The sequence below is a fragment of the Dermacentor albipictus genome, chromosome 1, assembly GCF_038994185.2.
Source record: "Dermacentor albipictus isolate Rhodes 1998 colony chromosome 1, USDA_Dalb.pri_finalv2, whole genome shotgun sequence".
NCBI classification, from domain to species: domain Eukaryota; kingdom Metazoa; phylum Arthropoda; class Arachnida; order Ixodida; family Ixodidae; genus Dermacentor; species Dermacentor albipictus.
In genome coordinates this window covers 252,601,681-252,621,676 of record NC_091821.1, presented here as the reverse complement: position 1 = coordinate 252,621,676, position 19,996 = coordinate 252,601,681, and the positions used below count along the sequence as shown (strand labels likewise).

Below are 19,996 nucleotides of genomic sequence, written 5' to 3'. Positions count from 1 at the left end.
CGAAGGCGGCCGACCAAAGGCAAGCTACAGTTACGGAGGAAAAGATTTGCGGATTCGGCCCCTTATGTGTTCTATACGTTGCGAAACGCGCTAATTTGATGACTGTGTTACTCGGGGAAAGGAATCCACGGCCTCTACCCACGACATCGAGCCATGTCTACGATTTGGGCAGGCAGTGATTAATAAAAGCAATAGAACAAACGAAAATAGCCCGAAAGCAGCAGCGCACTTCTTGCGATCCTTGTGGCACATTGATCTTAACCTAAGCTTTGTCTTGCGCTTTCGCGCCGCGTCCAGGACAAGCCAGCGGCACAAAGGCTTTTATTCGTGCAGCCATTTTTCAAAGCAGCGTCGCTTGCACAGACAAGCAGTCCGGATATATCTGGACGTAAACCATTGTGTATATTCGGCTCCTGCCCTCACCCTTCCACTGCCCATTTCAAAGCTTTTCTTTTCTTCCTTTTTTTTCCCCTCCTGCTGGTTGGCTGCACGCGTGCACTGTGCGTCATCCGCTATCGCTGAAAATGCGTGCCCGAAAGAGCGATGAGGCAAGGTCGCTCGGTCGTTGTGGTCAGCGCTGCCCAGACAACAAAAGATGGGAGGTCCGGCACGCCGTCTGATAGGCGTGCTCAATTTAAGCACGCGCTCGGCGCTAAACAATCCCCCGCGGCCGGTTGCTGCCGAAGACCAAAAAGACAGAACTGTTGTGTCCGAAGGCAGATCCTCCGCGAAGGCCTGCATAATGCCTTGTCTCGGCGAAGTTGCGTGCAGGAGGGCAGACGACGCTGTTCGTGGTAGAAAATATTTCTGTTCGATCTACTTGCCGTTTGTGGGTCCGTCTCTCTCCTTGCTCATGAAAATCAGGAGCTGGACACGGCCGTCAAAACTGTTCGTTCGTGAGTGCTTCTTAATATTGACCAGTCACATTCACTAATAATGTGTAGAGCATCAGGATTGTCTGAAATTCGTACTTGCGAACAATTAAAGTGAAAACGCTTTTGGTAAATCCCGGTCCTGTTCCGATGTCAAGTGGGCTGATTTGTCACGCCCACTTTTGATTTGTCACGATGTTCGCATATGTAGAAAATAGAGGCAATAGCAACAAGAGAAAAGGTCATGTAAGGTTGCAGTAGTACAATGATGTAAGAAAGTAGTTCACTCGGAACAGAAACTCGGCAGCCACCATCAAGAAGGTGAAAAAAAGGAAAAGAGATATGTGAGCTCAGCCGTGATGGACCGACTAGCGATATACCACTCATTCCTTATTCACCCTCCCTTATTGCACACTTCTCGACGTCGAGATAATGGGGCTCTGTTCAGCTGATAGACCCGTTATCTGGCCGCTGTCACTCAAGCGATGGACATGGTGTGGCCCGATTCAGGCGTTTAGCTTGCGTCTAAGCCACCCCGCCGTATTTTTCTTGCGAAGGCATCTCGCGATAGAATAGCGTTCGAATGTACTGCGTATATGAAGTTTAGAACTCGTGGCTATGAATAGCGGGGATGCACACACTACAAATTTGTGCCGTGAGAAAAAGAGTAGCCAATGCAGAGGGTGTTTGTGCATGTGCGCGAACTGTGCAGAAATGAAGTCGCGCAACTGAAATCTTAACGAAAGGAGAGCTTATAAAGCTTGTAGATCAACGATCATATATTACGACCCCATAAAGCACCCAGCAGCAAGTTAGGTTAGGTTAGGTTGGGTTAGGTTAGGTTTCTACATACAAGCTTCTTTGATGGTCCTGCGCAGGACCATCAAAGCAGCTTATACGTAGAAAGAAGAATACCTCACCACAATATAATAATAATATGTGGGGTTTTGCGTGCCAAAACCACTTTCTGATTATGAGGCACGCCGTAGTGGGGGACTCCGGAAATTTTGACCACCTGGGGTTCTTTAACGTGCACCTAAATCTAAGTACACGGGTGTTTTCGCATTTCGCCCCCATCGAAATGCGGCCGCAGTGGCCGGGATTCGATCCCGCGACCTCGTGCTCAGCAGCCTAACACCATAGCCACTGAGCAACCACGGCGGGTTACCTCACCACAATAAACGTGTCCTTAAATTATCGATTTGCCGAGCGTATGAAATGGAGGGAAGCCCTTTATATTATGCTCTAACTGTTGCAAAGTGGATCTAAATCCCGTAGAACAATGCCGACTACCCTTTCTACGCTCTCGGCTTCGATTCTGCTGCACGCAAGTAGCAATACGACGAGCAAAGCGAGGGACCAAGGTCTCCGTGACCCGTGGAAACCGCTTCGCCACAGACACTGCGACCAGCAGGCAAGACTCGGCGGACGATCCCGCCCGGCGGGCCTTTCTCCGCGGCGGCGCTATTTTTGGGAAGCCTACAGCGTGCCGCTCTCGAGACCGCCTCGTGGTCTACGGGGCCGCGGGTGCAAGAGACTCATCCCTGCAACGGGTGCCGTCGCCATCTGGACCTCAGGGCCTCGCGTCTCCCCCTGCGCCAAGGTGCAACCCTCCGCACCACCCTCCTTCCTTACACACGACCTCGTTCGGTGCGCGCCATTCGACCAAGCACGATAAGCCCTACCGCACTATTGCTTTCCTTCACGATTTTCCCTATCGCGTGCGCCAACCATTCTGGAGCCCCAATCAGTTCATCATCTTTTTTTTTTCTTTTCGGCTATGAATCAACAGTTTCAACTCCACGGTTTCTTCTCAGCTTGCCACAGACTATGGGTTCCTTCCTGGCGCTTAATTGTCACCGACGTGAGAAGGCCCTTATCGAACCTCGTGCTGCAATCAGCGATCACTGAGCATGATCTCACTCGTGTAACTGTTCCGCTGTAACATAAATACACCTTCCAACACGCTGGAGTTTCGCCGGATTTCTGCGCAATGCTGTCTGAGTATCGATAGCCAGGAATACATTTATCTTGGACCAGGCGAGCAGAAAAGACAATTCTCTTCCACAAACATTTCTTGCTGAATTCTACGAGAGGCTCGTACAACCATGAGTTACACAATTCACAGTTTGGCCCCACTGTCCCAGAGTTGACGGGCGGAAATACAGAGGAGATCGCGTGCTGACTCCACCGTGAGCGTGTATACGTTCTCGCGCTGTTCGGGCCCCGGGACGACTTCACAAAGCTATTCGTTCGGAAGTGTTCTTTGTCATTGGCCGCCTTCGGTAATATGTCTCGCACCAGTATAGGCTGGCATCTAGTGTAATGAGCAGCTTTTGCGTAAGAACTTTTTCTTTGTGTGTGAATACGGGCCTTCGTTCGTAAGTGCTCTTTTCCATCGTCCAGTCGTCTTTGCTAATTATACGTCCAGCGTCAGATTTGGCTGGAAGTTTCTCTTACGAACAATTCTAGCGTAAGAGCGTTCGTGAACACAGGCCCCGAATCTGGCCAAATGCTCCTTGCGGAAAGTAATGACGCCGCGAGAGCAGTGCCTGCTAAGGACGTGCCCAGTCTCTGGATGAACACAGTTCACTTGGATTAGCGGGATCATGGCTCGAATGGTGCGGCGATAAGCGGAAGGGAAGAAGACCAAGCGCTGCAGCGGCAGCGCTTGGTCAAGACGGCTGCTCACGCGACGCGAATCAAGGACGCCGCCGCAGCCGCATGCAACGTGAGCGGGCGGAAATCGGCGGAACGAGACAGTTCGCCCTTGTTCCCTGTTTTTGCCTCCTGTGGTACGCGATCAATGTGCGCGTCTTGCATATGCAGCAGGAGTGAGCACCGTCTTGTGTGGCACTCATTGGGCTTTTCCGCACGATTTCCTTTCGCGCTCCTAGGCAGAAATCCCTTGACAGGAGCGCGTTGTAGATTTACTATGCGGTGGGATTCGGAAGTCTCTTCGCACTCACACGCGCACGCACACTCGCGCACGCACGCATGCATACTGACTGCCCAAACTAAGTTTCGCCAAGAACAAAAAAAACATAAATTAATGCAATAATATCAATTTGTGCAAATAATTTTGCACGAATAATTATTGAAGCAGGCTTAATTAGCTAACATTCAACTGCCTTTTGTAATCGATAACGCGACATCACCGCAAAAGTTCTGAAGCATGTCTATATATATATATATATATATATATATATATATATATATATATATGACGAAGCCAACGGTAACGAAGCAATTGCCAAGGTCCTGGTGGTGAATTCACATCGCACGCATATGCGAGATGTTTTACCGCTGTGGTGCGCTTGCGAATAAGAGCTTTTTATATCAAGCTAAGAAGCTGGAGTGCTAAGCAACGGCAAAGCTACCTGGAAGCGGAGACAGTAGTATAGCTAAGGTGGACCGGTAATGGCATAGGCTAGAATTTAAGTTCCACTCGCGGCCTGCCTGATTTGGGCTGTGGCCTGCGTCAGGCCCCTGATGGTACCCTGCGTGCCACAATTGAATCTCGCCTAATGGCGAGCTTGTCGCCTGAGCGTTGCTTAGTCGGCCACGCCTGTCTTCCAACTTTTCGGAAAGTCGCAGAACCATCAGCCGTGCGCACACTCAGGCTTTTCCACTGAAGCGGGACCCGCTAAATGGCCGCTCCATTTCGTCCGCGCGACAGACAGGGGCGGGAGTGGTGCTTGGCAAGGGAGTCGCGGACAGCGCGGGGCGGCGTCTGAAGACAATTGCTGAGCTCGTTCTAGGCCCAGTAAACCGCCCGTATTGTTCTGTGCAGCACTTGCTGAGCCTGAGTATTAGTCTTAGCGTATTTGTCTGCACAGTAGAGAAAAAAGTAATTTACTTATGCACGACAGTTTGCAATTCTGCGATTTTGTTTCGGACTGCCCAGTGACCATGCACCACTCATCTAGGCTATGCCGGCGCTTCATAGCGCGCAGACTGTCATCTAGTTCCGCGCACTTGAATATCAAGCACATTAACATCATGGGGCGCGATCGTTAGATCGTTGTTCGAAACGTGCGTTCAGTTTGCGTTCAGTTTCGCCTCACACGATTGGCCTAGGCCACGCCGAGTCGCCAGCTGCGTCCGGCGGCTGACGACTCTGCGCGGCCTAAGCCAATCGCGTAAGGCGAAACTGAACGCAAACTGAACGCACGTTTCGAACAACGATCTAACGATCTCCGATCGCGCCCATGTTTCGATGACCGCACTTTCCGTGATTAGCGCTGCCTTACCTGCGCATTATAGGTGGCGCAAGGCTCGCGAAACCGCAACAGCCTAGCTAGGTCATGCACAAGGGATTCTGATGAAAAGTACATGTTTACTACATGCGCTCGACATGTGTCTTGTGCAAGCGACGCTGCACACTTTAAGCTGGTCCTCTATATATGCACTCACCCGAAGGCTATGCATACGGTGGCACTTGGAACGGCGCGAGGCGCATGCAGACGACACGAAGAAACGCCAAGACGAGGGCAGTTGGCTGCCGCAAGTGCGCTGCATGAAATTGTCGGAAGCTAGATTGTCCCGGTGGCGTCGCAGTGCGCGTCGCGTGGCCTGCGTCAGCCCGTCGACAGGGTGGCGGTCGGTTGCGAAGACGGCGCCTGCTTCAGACCGGCAAGCACTCCAAGACGTGCCTCCACTACTCGCGCAGTATCTCGTTGTCGATGGACGCTCGCGAGCGGGCGCTGACAGCTCTCCGGGTGCCATTATGCGGCTCCGGGAACGAGGGACAGGCGCCCAGAGCGGGAGATAACGTGCCACCCCGAGAGGTGAGCGCTCTGCGATCCCTATCGGCGTTCGTGTTTGTTTCCCCGACGTTCGACGCTTCCCGCCCCCAACTATGCCGGGAGTGGACGGCGCTTGCGTGGTACACGCCGTTTTGCGGCTCGAGCGGTTTATCACGTCACCTCGCGCAACAATCCGGTTGGCACGTCAGATCGGAGGGCCGTCACACAGCGAAACGTCAGCATTTGGTCTTTTTCTTGCATTTCTTCAACTACAGCTACGCTCCTCCTCCTCCTCTAATAACATATTGAAGGTGACTGCGGTCCGTCGCACATCACCACCATGGCAGTCCGTACTTATAAAGTAAAAGAAAGCGACTAACAGTCAGTGAAGGGCACGCGCACATTTTTTTTTTTAGTTGCACGTTAGCATTGCAGAATTCTTCGCAATTTCCGGTGTCGAAACTATAGAGTGCCGAACACTAAACTCTTCATTCGTAAGCGAATTTTCTTCTGGCCTCCCGCCTGCGCTAGTAATATGTCTTACATCACGGTTGACTGACACCTGCTCTTACGAACAGTTGCGGCGCTAGAACTTTGTGAATACGGAACAGGCGCTGACCAATCGTGACAACCAGCATGCAATTACACGTCCATTTTCGCATTATTAGCGAAAATGGCTGGCAAGTACTTCTTGCGATGAAAACGCTTTGCGAATTTGGACCCTGTATTGTTGCTGTATGGCCGATGTGATCCAGACTTCTGTATTTGTTTCTGACATATCTGCCATAATTTTAACATTAGAACACTAAGATCTAGGAGGAAACCGTGACAGTTTCTATGGAAAGTGAGTGACTTTTCTGGACACTAGGCTGCGCACGTAAAGCTTGATAGGGATATGTGTTCGCGCGAATGTTTTAACATAATAATTTCTGGATTTCTTACTCCAGAGAGCGCATTTTGTCAACATACGGTGTTTTTGCTTTCCTTCAATAGCATCGTAAGTTGTCGAGCAGCGTTTACAATTTTGCAAATTATGTGAACAAGTTTTATTGTTGTTGTTGTTGTTGTTGTTGTTGTTGTTGTTGCTTCTGACTTGACTAGCGGTGGAGAAATGTCGATGAGTGAAGGAAATTGCGGTGGAGGCAGCGCCAAATGCTTGCTTTATTCTTGCTGCATGCCCTGACTCTACCCGTCCCTTTTTCCTTTCGCAGAAGCCGGGGACATGATCAGTTGAACGAGGACCCTGCCTCAGCAGACCATGTGTCACTTCTGCTTCAGAGTCCTAAGCTTCGTCAGCCTGTTCTACCTGACAGTGTCACAAAGTACGTTACCTACACATTCCTGTGCTTCTTACGTTATCGCTTCTCATGTGCGTGGTTATATATATATATATATATATATATATATATATATATATATATATATATATATATATATATATATATATATATATATATATATATATATATATAATTTTCCGAAGCTTCTGATATTACACTTGGTGGCGGCAACGTACGGATGGACACCCGCAGTGGTTGCTTATGGTGGCTATGGTGTTGGGCTGCGAATCACGAGGCCGCGGGATCGCATCCCGGCCACGGCGGCCGCATTTCGATGGGGGCGAAATGCGAAAAACACCCGTGTACTTATATTTAGGTGCATGTTAAAATCCGCAGGTGGTCGAAATTTCCGGGGTGCCCCCACTACGGCATGCCTCACAATCAGATAGTGGTTTTGGCACGTAAAACCCAACAATTTAATTTTTTTTAACGTACGGATGTGTGTTTGTGCGTGCGTGCGTGCGTGCGTGTGTGTAGTAACGTAATTTATTACGACTAAGAATATTTCCCCATTGAAAGCATTTATGTACCCACATTCCACGATGTATATAAATACGTTTCTTTATATATTTGTATGAATGAGCTGCTGCAGAAAATAAGGCAGAAGTATGATTCAATCATTCGTACCAAATGATATCTCAACTTTTGTCTGTTTGATCAACGCGTTGCGTGGCAAACATTCTTGCAGAGCGCAACGAGCCCGAACATGGCAGTACGCTCAATAGAATTCCATCCATTTATTCTATTATTACCCCTCATCGATCTACAGTATTTTCTATCGCGTGTCTAAGACGCGTGTATGCCTACTGGAACATTCTGTGCGCGGTTGATATTAATATGCACTTTACATGGAATGCTTGTCAATATCGTATGATACTGGACTGCACACGGAAACGTTTCAGTTGTGAACTACAAACTTCAGGAGGTTCCTCTGAAATTGTGCGTTAGTAGCCATCACTCGGACCTTTGTATAAAGGTAGATGCACAGGTTCTGTTCCTTTTCGTTTCTTTTCTTTTTTGTTTTCGCAAGCCGTAGATCAGCATAGGTGCTGAGATGATGCGAAAGAAAGAAAATAATGAAAGAAAGGAAGAAGTAGTATAGAAACTGAAATTGCGTCCCTTGTTAGAAATTGGGAAAGAAAGAAAGTAAAATATGTTCACGAAAACATTGCTTCGGCCATGCTACTGTATCTGGATGTGAAAAATTCAATTTCGCCGCCTATCCCCGAGAAAGGGCGCGACAGATTTTATCTTACAGCCGGTTTCCCAAAATATCGTCTGCTCTGGTTTCCGACATGTGTCAGTGAACGTAAAGCAAGGATTTTTCTTTCCTATTTTTTTCCTTCACTCTCGTTCTCTTTTCGCAATTTCGGGCCATCAGCACTTTCGGAGCTCCACGCAGAGAGACGAAAAGAGATTAACAAACAACTCTTTAGCCTTATTTTGCGCGTATATTTGGCAAGTCGAGGACCCGTCGAGAGAGCCGCGTCGCGCCGACCTTTTCTTGCTTAGAGTCTCGACCGTGAGCTGTTGTTTCAGAAGCCAGCCCGTGTACGTGGCGCAATAAAACCGCGCCGCGGCTTCGTGCATGCGCTCCCGCCGCCGGAATTCTAACGGCACGGCCCCAAACAGGCAAAGGAAATGCGAAGAAAGTGCAAGGCGGCCCCGCGTGTGTGGCTCCGCTGACGAAGCTGCGTCGTCCGCTCGGCGGTGGCGCGCCGAGGCGAGACGCCAAAGGGCGCCCGGGGTAATCCCGGAAAAGGGCTTTGTGCGGCCCGCTGCCGCCGCGGGGCCAAAATTAACCGGCCTCTCGACTCGCGCCGTCAAATGGTCGCGCCTCGGCTCCGCGAACTGACAACAGAGACCCTCGTTCGAGCCGCGGCTGCCGGCGTAAATCCCGGTGTGCGTAAAGGAGCCCGCGGCCACTTTTATGCGCGCTTCCTCGCCATTGACGAGCGGCGAATTACCGCCGCCAGGCCGGACTGCTCTGGCCGCGGCTCTGATTCATGGTCGCCGAGACACGCGCCAGCAGAGTCCCTGCAGCTCGCGGTGTCGCGCACGGCACGCCGCCGTAACTCTTCCGGCGCTGTCAGGCTGCGGCAAGGGCACGCTCCTCTTGCGGGCGGTCAGGAGCGTCTGCACCAAATCGTCACGGCAACCTCTGGTCAGAGGGGCTAAGCTCGCGCGTGGAATCTGGCGCAGGGACGTCGAGAAGTCTACGCACGGAACCGCCCGCCGTGGCTGGGCACGCGCAGTCATCGGAGAATGAGTGTCTCAAGCTGAATTGTGGAGGAGATACTTGGAATGCGTTTCTTTACGTATATATATCACGATGGCTCGGACATCTTGGTGTTGACGTCTGGCTTCTCAAAGGGCGTTCCACTGTGTCGGACATGCCCGAAGCAACCGCTGAGTCGACAACAGGTGCGGCAGGGAACGATTTTTGTACACCCCTCCATAACACGCAAATCGTAGGCAAACAGGGCCCGCATTCACAAAAAATCTCTTACGCCGTAATTTTTTCGTAAGGCTATATTTCTCTCCTTCTCTCTTGTCGTTCGTTTGCTCGGCGCTGAATGAAGAGGTGGTTGGCAGATGTAGCGCTTGCAATTGTGGCATCTGAATAATTTAGGGAATAAGTAGATGAACCACAGGTTTCAGCCTGGTTCTCGCTTTAAGGTCTCGTCAAGCATTGTTACCGGTCAGCAGGTAACAATGCAAAGCTGGTGAAGATTCTGTACAGCTGGTCTAGTCCGGAATGAGCTCAAATCCTCTTGAACGTGTCAGTGATGCACGCTAAAAGAGGCTGCGACTGCCGTTTGTGAAACGCGTCGCGCGTTTTACTCTACTGCTCTAGCTTTGCTTGTTGTTACCGGAACAAGGTGTGAACTGCCACATTACGCCATCCTTTCTAGACTTTCCGAATCGCTGTGCAGGCCATATACAGTGCGCCGCTGAAGGAAATTCTGACTCTCAATTTGTTCACTATAGCCCATATGCGCAAAAAAAAAAGAAAACAAAACTTTTTGCTAGAACTGTTCGTAAGGGAAAATTCTAGGCCATCCTGACGCTGGGCATATTAGTAGCGAAGGCCGCTGGCCAATGGCAAAGAGTACGTATACGAACCAGAAGCTTCGCGAAATCGGCCCCTGGACCTGTATTGTAATGTTGTAAAGTTCATGTGCCAGCCAATTATAATGATGAACATATAGTATCAGCGAAGGCCAATGGGAAACAGCACTTAGGCGCCACGGGAGGAACTCTCGAGCTTCTGTACAGCGCTTCCGGTCGACAGCGCCGAAGCGCCCTTACGGCGAAGTGGTGCCTCTCGCCTGCGGGGGGGCAGCTCACAAGACACAGTGACTGCCTCAGGCACTCGGGCCTCGCCATCCACTGCTCTGTGTGACCTAAGAGTGCCGGTGTGCCCGGGACCTGGTGACAAGCTCTATCGAGGTCGAAGTCGCTCCACAAGCGAACTACGGATAACTCGGACCTAGTCGCTCTGTCCTTTATATGTAAATAGTCCCTTTCTTTACTCTCTCCTCTCTGTAATCCTTCCTCCGTGTCCTTTTACTCCTCCACGCCCAGTGCCGACCGCCGTTCAGGTGTCAGCCGACTGTGCTAGACAGTTGCGGTACGTTCAGCAGTAATTCACCTTCCCTTCCTTTTTATTCATTCACCCGCCGTGGTTGCTCAGTGGCTATGGTGTTGGGCTGCTGAGCGCGAGGTCGCGGGATCGAATCCCGGCCACGGCGGCCGCATTTCGATGGGGGCGAAATGCGAAAACACCCGTGAACTTAGATTTAGGTGCACGTTAAAGAACCTCAGGTGGTCGAAATTTCCGGAGTTCTCCACTACGGCGTGTCTCATAATCAGAAAGTGGTTTTGGCACGTGAAACCCCATAATTTTTTCATTCATTCATTCATTCATTCATCAGATAAACAATCCGTTACAATACTGCGCAAGAAAAGCTTTGTGGATTGGGGCCCCTGATGCGCACTGACTCCTCGAACTCGGCGTCGGCTTGCCGGGTGGCCGAAAGGCTACGGCGGCTCTGTCGCACAATGGACACAGTGACAGATCACTTGCCGTTCAGGCAGCTAAACGACGTGAAAGATTGAAGACGGCGGTTTTTTCTCGCAGTGGCAAGCTGCCGTTATTTGTGAGTTTATTATTTTCACGGTAACATCAATGGAATATTGTTATGCGACTGGGTCCTTGCCTTGCAACGATGAGACGACGTATACGTCCCCCCCCCCAATACTACCCTGTATTTCTTTCTTTCGTTCTTTCTTCCTTCCTTCTGCGTCTGTTGTCAAAAAAATCGCGACTGTATCGCTTCCTCACCGAATATCTTAGCATATTTAGCGACTCGTGGAACCGATAACATCGGGTCGCGCGAACGACGCCATTTCAGGAACTAGTTGATCATCCCAATTCGCACTCTCCGTCGCACTCTTCGTCGTCTTCGCTTCATGCACACCTTTCATTACTATCGTCGCCAAAGGCCGTGCCGTTTTCTTTTTTCTCGTGTATTCCGCGGCGTCATCGCACATGCAGCGCTCCGCCCGAAAAGCTCGCCTGCAGACCGCGGCAGCGGGTCGCCAGACCGCAGGATGCAGCTCAGAATACATGCATTCGGAATAACCGCGCGGGCGCGCGCACTTCCTGCCTTGACGCGACACGCCCCGTGTTTGGCCCCGCGTCGCGAGGGAGAGGGGGGGCAGCAGATTTACATTACGCAACTCTGAGATGGACTCGACGAATTACAGCCGCGGCCCAGGCTGTCAAGCTGGCTTGGCGAGAAAGGTGCGCGCGCGGCGCTGCTGATGTGTGGACTCAGCGAGGTGGAACAAGTGGTGGTGGGCGCGGCGAGGCTTTGGACCGCTCGCTCGTGTCGGGAGAGAGAGAGCAGATAGCAGCGGAGATGGCGGTACGACGCCGGTGCAGCGACAGCTGAAGCCAGGCTGTTAATTTTTGCCCTTTTCGTTGGAACGACCGGCCCACGGCACAGATAAGACAAAGAAATAGGGGCAAATAAAGTTTTGTTATGTTACCAAGCAGGGCCCCACGCGGAAAATCACTTTCAGGAGGGGTTATCCAAGCGCAGCGGCGACCGTTTTGAAGTAATCACTTATTTTTTACAATGAATTAAGCACGTCCCCGACCTATACGTATAAGGACATATATAAAGGTTGTACTAAACCGTATACTGGCACAGCGGTCTTTTCGGGGGCTGTCAGAACCTCTTAACCCTGCCCCTGGTTACGGCCCTGTCACCAGGTGCCGCTGAGGATGTGTCCCTACAGAAACGGCGGCTACTAGTTACAAAATGAGAAGCGAGACTTAGAGTTGCTAGATTCGGCAGCGACCTTCTGGGCGGTGCCCCTTTACACTGTAAAATAATTTACACCCTTAAATGCGAAAAAGGGTGTAAGTGTGTTTATAACTAACATCCTTAGGGTGTCAGTTATATAAATCACACCGTAAGAGTGTGAGTTATAGACACATTTACACACTTTCTGTCTTCTGAGGGTGTAAATTATTTTACATTGTAGGTGTAAACATGCCGAAGCAAATGTGAAGATGAACAGGCGAATTTCTCTTTACAATATAGTATAATAAGGCTTCCGCTCTATCTTGTGAAGGAGAATTTACGTGTAATGAATGAAACGACCTTTGCCTGGAGACATATACGGAGCCACACGAAGCGGTCACAGAAACTGCGGTGGCTTCTCATTCACGTCTCACGCATTACATACACACGATGCCTAGAATGCCGACTTAGGGTTCCCTGTCTAAATCTAATCTAGTATTAGCCTACACCGGACGAAATGGATGAAGTTCCTCGCCGTTATATACAGAACGCAAAAAAAAAACCATGGACCTCTATTCACAAAAAATCACTTAGGCTAGAATTGTTCGTAAGAGCAAATTCGAGCTAATAATGATGCTGGACATATTAGTAAAGGCGGCCAGCCAATGGCCAAGAGCAGCCCCGCACGAAAAGCTTGGCGACTTCAGCCAGTGGTGATGCGGAACATTTCATTTGGCCATTTTGGCGCTTCAATGTCGAAAGCAAGTCTTTGTTAGGCAACTTGCAACGAAGAGGTTTGCATGCGCGGCAGATAATGCTCCCCGAATGAGTGATGATAGTGCGAAAGGAGTCGCGCCTTGTGTGCTCGCATTTCAAAGCGCGACATTGATCAGTGGCCAAATTCACGAACCCTCTCATTCGGAAGCGCTCTTTGCCGACGGTCGGCCGCCTTCGCTAATAATACGTCCAGCATCAGGATTATGTGGAATTTTCTCTTACGAAAAATTCTAGCGAGTAGGAGCGTTTCGTGAATACGGGCCCTGATGGACACTTGGTGATACGTTTGCGGGCCCGTATTCACAAAGAAGTGCTTACGCTAGAACTGTTCGTAAGAGCAGATGCCAACTAATCGTGTGATTCGTGAGATGCTGTTACCGAATGTTGCTGGCCAATGGCAAGCAGCACTTGGGAACGCAAGGCTCCGTGAATTCGGCCCTGAATATTGGAAGGAGTCGCTTAGGTGCAGAGCAGTTGCCGGCCCACGCTGCCAGTGTTAGCCCCGCCTCCATCAAACAGCCTAACCAACCAATCAAGGACGAAATTAAAATAAATAAAACAAAGCTACCGGCAATTTTCGTATGATGGCATGTAGTGTGAGAGCCTGTGCTAGGATTAATAAATTTTTACGCGTCTCGTGCAAGAGGCACTACCAAACAACAAATAAGAGCAACCAGCGGTCAAAGCACTGTTCGCTTGTCTAATACCGCGACGAAAAACGGGGATGGGGTGGAGTGGGGTGTGAGGAGATACTGTTATGGAAACTGTAACCTAAAAACATCCATAAACATTCGTGTAATGTAGGGCGCTATAACGTAAAACTATTCAAAACTTTTCTATTCCAATTCTGCTATCAGCTCTCCGCAATTGGTTAAAAACTTTTGTGGAACCGCCCCCCCCCCTTTCACCTGTCTGTCATGCGACGTCACAAAAACCACGATACCTCCCCATATGATATGATGTGTACACACTGATTATGCATGATTTGACCGAAAAAAAGAAAAACAGTTATTTCTGATTCGACGCCTTTTCGCCATTAGCCCCCGGCTATTGGTCAAAAGTTTTGGGGCTGCACCCACTTCACCTGCCTGTCACGCGACGTCACAAAACCGCGAAAACTCACCGCGTCAAAGTGACGTGTACACTAAAGATGCATTAATATGCCGAACAAAAATGAATTTTCTTCTGAATAGCCTCAGGCTGCCCCGTCCTGAAAGGAATAAAAGATGGCTGCCGCCGATCGCTCAGGCGCTGGATACTCGCACCTGCCGAAGAGCATGGATTTATGTGCGTATAATAAAACTTCTTGCGTGGCCGTGTAACGTTTTCGAGTACTTTCGGCACGTTTACGACCTCATTCTGCCAACTCTTCTTTGCTGAGGATCCGTTTTAGCGTCATTTTTGAGCTTCCGTTGCATGCCGCCGCGATTTTCGACCAGCCACCGCAAGCTAAGTAAGGGAAAGCGGACCAGTCTCAGACGCCGGCGCCACCCTCTTCGTCCGGTTATCGATTTTCAGTGCACTGGCTCTGCCCCATCGAATCCCTCTCCATTTGAGCCTTCTCCTCGCCTTTTGTCGGTCAATTAGATACGACAAGCCGCTCAGTGTAGACAATGTTATTTGTTTTTGAAGCAAACAAAAATGACCTCGTATGAACGAGGAGGGCGTTTGATTGGTCTGTTGAAACAGCCCTGCGGGTGACCACCCGGTGCTTGCGTCGGTGGTTACGCAAACTTGATGTCAGGAGATGGGAATAAAAACATATTGGAATGGTTTCACAATATAGGGCCCGTAGTCACAAGAAAAAAAAAAAGAGAGTGAGAGAAACACCAGGCATTAAGTCTTCGGATAAAAACAATACGCCAAATATTTTCACACCTCTTCATTATCCGCCTTTGAAGTCTAGCCCGTACTGCCGTCCTTCCTTCCTACTTCCTTCTCAATGCAGAAGCTGAAAACTCGGTGTCATCTGGTATAAACCAGGGAATGTAGGTGTCGATAGTCTTTGCTTTGCTTGTTCAGTTCCTGCGCTACCTAGGTCTAAATTGCGCCTATTTCCTGGGTTTATTCTGCCGTTTATCTTTCGTACAATCTATAACTCCCGCTGAGCGTCGATTGATTGATTGATTGATTGATTGATTGATTGATTGATTGATTGATTGATTGATTGATTGATTGATTGATTGATTGATTGATTCTGCAGATCCACCGGTCTTCAAGAAGGACGATGAACGGACACTGTACGAGGTGGTGGCCGGCGCCACGGTGCGGCTCCGGTGCGTCGTCTCGGGACAGCCGCGGCCCTACTTGGTCTGGTACCACGAAGAGAGCGAGCTGACGAGCACGCCACGCGACAACGTCCGCGTGTCGCGTCACACGCTCACCATCCAGAACGCGCAGCCACGCGATGCCGGCCGCTACTTCTGCAAGGCGAACAACGGCCTCGGCGAAGCCTGGAAGAACTTCACGCTGCGAGTCGGTGAGCAATGCTGGCTTGGCACACACCTGGCGGTCGTGGCACTTGAAGGCGCGCTAACGAGGGGCGCGTAACCTGGTTTACTGACGTTATGGAGGCCAACTAACCACCGAGGGAAGAGGAGTCCGGCGAGAAATGCGGAAGTGATGCAAAGCATTCAGCCGGATGAAAAGCGGCGATGAGAGCCAGACTAGTGCGTGAATAGACACCCGTAACCGCATTCGAAACGTCACGGCCTCCTCGCATAATGGGGCGACCGGTGAAAGGTGCGACTAGTTGGCGCGGATCCACGATATTTACGGGCAGCGCGACGCGAACGAATGAAAGGGCGAACAATTAGGCCAGCAGACAGCGCGCGTCGTGTCCGCTGTTCCTCCTTAGCTCTGCGCTGGCTCGCGCTGCTCGTTTCAGTCATCAACTACTCTCCGAGCGCGTCACTCACGCACAGTTTGATCATGGCCAAAGCGGGATTCGGTTCTAAGTGGTCAATAATGGCAGCGTGAATAAAAAAAAAAAGTACAACGTGACTGCCGGATGTGCGAGGCGCAGGAGATGAAGAACCTGAACGCTTTACCGTGCTATATGCCGTGATGAATGTTTCCGAATTAGTATGAGCAGTGCACGAGAGTCAGCTCACCGCTTCAAAACGCTGCAGCGAAAGCAATGGTTTATGCACTCCATAAATAGAGCCGTTCTAGCCCTCTCCCCACATGGCCAGGCGCGTGCCTCGCTGCGCCGCCATCACTGCGTCAGCGATGACGCGCCTGTGACGGCGCGCTGGCGCTGCGGCCCCGGCGGGCTGCATTCGTGCACTGCTTCTTCATCGCGGCTCCTTCATCGGCGCTGCTATTCTGGGGGCTGGCTCGCGCCGCGGCACGCCGTTTCAAAACTCAATGTTGCACCGGGCTCGAACTACGCTAGGTTTATTTCCAGTAGCGTAGGTTTCTGGTGTAAATAATTCTGGGCCATCCGAAGGGCCGCTGGTGCACGTCGGCGATACGAGAATGTCGGGTTTTTTAAATCCGGGCGCACGAAGAACGGGTCGCGCACGCTTGCTGAACGACAAGTGGTTTTGCATTGATGCATTACAGAAAAGGTTTGAACAAACAAGACTATGTATGCTACGTCACCGCTGATTCCCACTTTATTTCTGTCCTCTCTTTCTTTTCTTTTTTCCCCACTCTTAGTATAGATAGTTTTTACCATCGAACTCACTCAAGCTTTGAAATTAGGCCAACTAATGAGTTAAACATCACTGATGTGCAAGCTCTGGGTTCGTCTCTTCTTTATTTTTCTGTACATACAATTTTTCTTTTCTTTTTTTTTTGAAATACTTGCCGCTGCCGCTATGCTATTTTATGTTATGAAATCTGAAGTATGATATGGCCTTGCGCACATTGACTATTATTACATGTGTTGATAGATATGAAATACAAGAGGAGTAGTCAAAGACTGTGTTGGGACTTCCGGTCTAGGTTAGGTGGTGAGAGGAATTACTACATAGCAGCAAAATAGCGCAATATCATATCATGAGATTAACAAACAACTCATAAAGTAGAACTAAGGTAACAGACACGTTGAGCCTAAATACACAAAAAAGACAGAAGGAAAAACAAGGGAAAATAATAATAAAAAAGAAAAAAAGTGCGAGTATGAACAATAAGTGATCTTAACACATTTTAAGATCCTTTTTGAATTTATATGTGATGTTACACTCTTTTATAACTAAAGGCAAGGAGTTCCACAATGAAATGCAAGAAAAATTAAATGCGAAGTTACCGTAATTAGTGCGCACTTTAGGCAAGAGAAAATTTTTCTTAAATACAAACCTCGTAATGTTAGCATTCAATAAAGATGATACTGAAATTAGGTCAACCGGGAGCTGATTGCTGATCAGCCTATAAAACAGTAGGCCCAAATTATAGTTAATTATCTGAGATACGGTGAGCATGTTATTACTTCATCTAGTTTATGCTTACAATGTTTACGGCATGTATACTTATTTAGTGTTCTTCTTAACCGGGGGGTTCTATGTGTTTTACAATTTCGGATGGTAGAACAATTTACAGTAATTTTTTTAGTCGACAACTCAAAGTGAGTTCATTACTGTCGAGACCTGGTCCGGGTTCTTTTACGGGTTGCTCCCTCCAATGATAACACTTTAAAGAATGCTCATCCTTCATCGGGTAATTTACTTCATCTTTAATGACATATTATCAAATGTTCCAAGAAAGTGTCTTTTTAATTTTTTTTTCCAGATTACATTTTTCTTTGTTAATTTGTCACAAATTATTGCTGACGCACGTGCGTTTAAATTATTAACACTTCAACGAGTGTGCTAGCCTAGAACGCTTCTTCATTGGCGGTGACGGCATGTTAAATCTAGATCTAGTACACTCTGGTAAAAACGTTAGTCTTGCGGTATGTTTGCAATTTTTTGACATCCGCATGACTGTATTACTTCTGACAAGAATGGACATTTGACGCGACTTATTGCAGTGTCGTGTTCATGTGGTTGCCCCACATCGTCACGCGACAGCGTCTGCCTGCCGCATCGCTTGTCACCGTCGCTTGAATATCGCGTGCATGTCGTCGCCTCTTTACAAAAAGGAGGGACTAGCACAAAATATGCACTTTTGTGGCTGGCTTGAAGTTTTGGGGTCAAACGATAGCGGTGGTGCCGGTGGAGAGGCGGTTTCAGTCGTTGGATGTTACTGGGATTAACGGGCGCTTGTATATGGTGCTACGACATGAGAGAATTCCAACCTTGCATAGGATTATCCGTTCGAGGCTTGTACATGTACGATGGCTTAAGCAGCAGCTCATATTTGAGAAACTCGTCAGCACAGAAGATTTTCTCAAAGAGGCAGAGCCTAAGGTGTTTTCAGCGCTATTCGAGGTTGGCTAAGCCAAGTGTTTGTTTCATTGAGGAAACGCTAGAACTGCGAGGATAGTCGAAAAGGATGAAACGGATGAAATGTACTCAACTTTCTCAAGTGTTGTGCAGGATAGCTACTATAATTTCCCACCGAAAGCTGATTTACCATTTGTCGTATTGCGCCGTCCTATTTGGGGCATATATAGCTTCTATAGCTTGTATGTATATTTATCGCACAACTTGTATACTCCGCGGTCTGTAGCCCAGAAAATACGGTAGTTCAAAAAATAATTTTCAAAGCATCCTTTTCAGTGTTCTCGAAAGGGTTTGGCACCACGCACACACACACAAAAAAAAAACAGCTACACTTGATCGCTTTTTATGAGTTACCTTTGAGAACCTGGTGATATTTCACTACAATAACGTGAGCAAGTAAAGCCTATCAAAGATAGCGACCTTCATTCAGAGGTTCCCGCACTTTCTAAATACAACTCTCCCAATTTATTTATTTATTTATTTATTTATTTATTTATTTATTTATTTATTTATTTATTTATTTATTTATTTATTTATTTACTTACTTACTTATTTGATTTAACCTCCCAAAGCAACACTGACGCTTGAGAGCACATCGTAGCGAAGAGCTGCGGATCAATATTGGCCAGGGTACCTCAACGCGCAGAGCATTTTTTCGCATTCCGCCCCCTCGGAATGTGGCCTCTGTAAACGGCGATCGCAAGCGTGGTCTGCTATTCAGAATTGACCCTGAATGGTTGAGGCCTTTCAAATATATATATATATATTTATATATATATATATATATATATATATATATATATATATATATATATATATATATATATATATATATATATATATATATATATATATATATATATATATATATATATAATACGTTCCCGTTTCCGGCGCGGGGCTGTATAGGGCAGCGCCACCCTCGATTGACGTAGTCACTGTGCCTATAGCATAACTCGGAAATTCCTCGGCATTCGGCGTCTATACCCGCATGCCTTCATATACTTATATTACGAAGTTAAAGGCTGGGATCATCCATATGGCTCATCCAATTAAAGTGTTGTCCTGCGAACCTGAGACCAAATCTACAAAGATTTCCGCCCGTTTTTCTTTTTCCTACTGGCTGGCAGCCCTCACTAATATTATATAATGTCCAGCAGCAGGATTGGCTGGCATTTGCTCTTCCGAGCAATTCCAGCGTAAGAGCTGTTTTTGTGAATACGGGCCCCACACTTGAGTCCTTCACCGTGAGTATCCGCCCGTCCCGCTTCATTTCACGGGTATGTAAACAGTAGAGGTATGCTTTTTAAGCAAATACTCTCCAAACGTAGGAATAATTGGCGGAGCGCTTTGCAGTATTTACACGCGTGTTCATTTCATTTCGGGCTCTTCTCGCAGCAAATGGTAGATAAAGCTAGTGGCTGATTAAAAGGGCAGTATGTGGGACGCGAAGCCCTTGTAAATATTCAGGCTGAAAAGAGTCCGCCGAAAAAGAGCACGTGAACGTTTTCTTTTTTTTTCATTCGAAGTCGGAAGGCCCCATTTGATTTT

General features: G+C 48.5%; 1 protein-coding gene across 2 annotated transcripts in view; it reads left to right on the top strand.

Annotated features, from left to right (window-relative positions):
- LOC135901276 (fibroblast growth factor receptor 4-like) overlaps positions 1-19,996 on the top strand; it is an 89,824-nt gene that overhangs the window by 50,884 nt on the left and 18,944 nt on the right. Inside the window, exons 1-3 of one of the 2 annotated variants that reach the window (XM_065431025.1) lie at positions 758-896; positions 6,832-6,942; positions 15,259-15,534. In XM_065431025.1, coding sequence (XP_065287097.1) covers positions 6,879-6,942; positions 15,259-15,534 — 340 coding nt within the window. In that variant the 5' untranslated portion in view covers positions 758-896; positions 6,832-6,878. Of the gene's footprint in view, positions 1-757; positions 897-6,831; positions 6,943-15,258; positions 15,535-19,996 lie in introns of those variants that run through there. The other variant, XM_065431018.1, reaches the window with a different exon arrangement.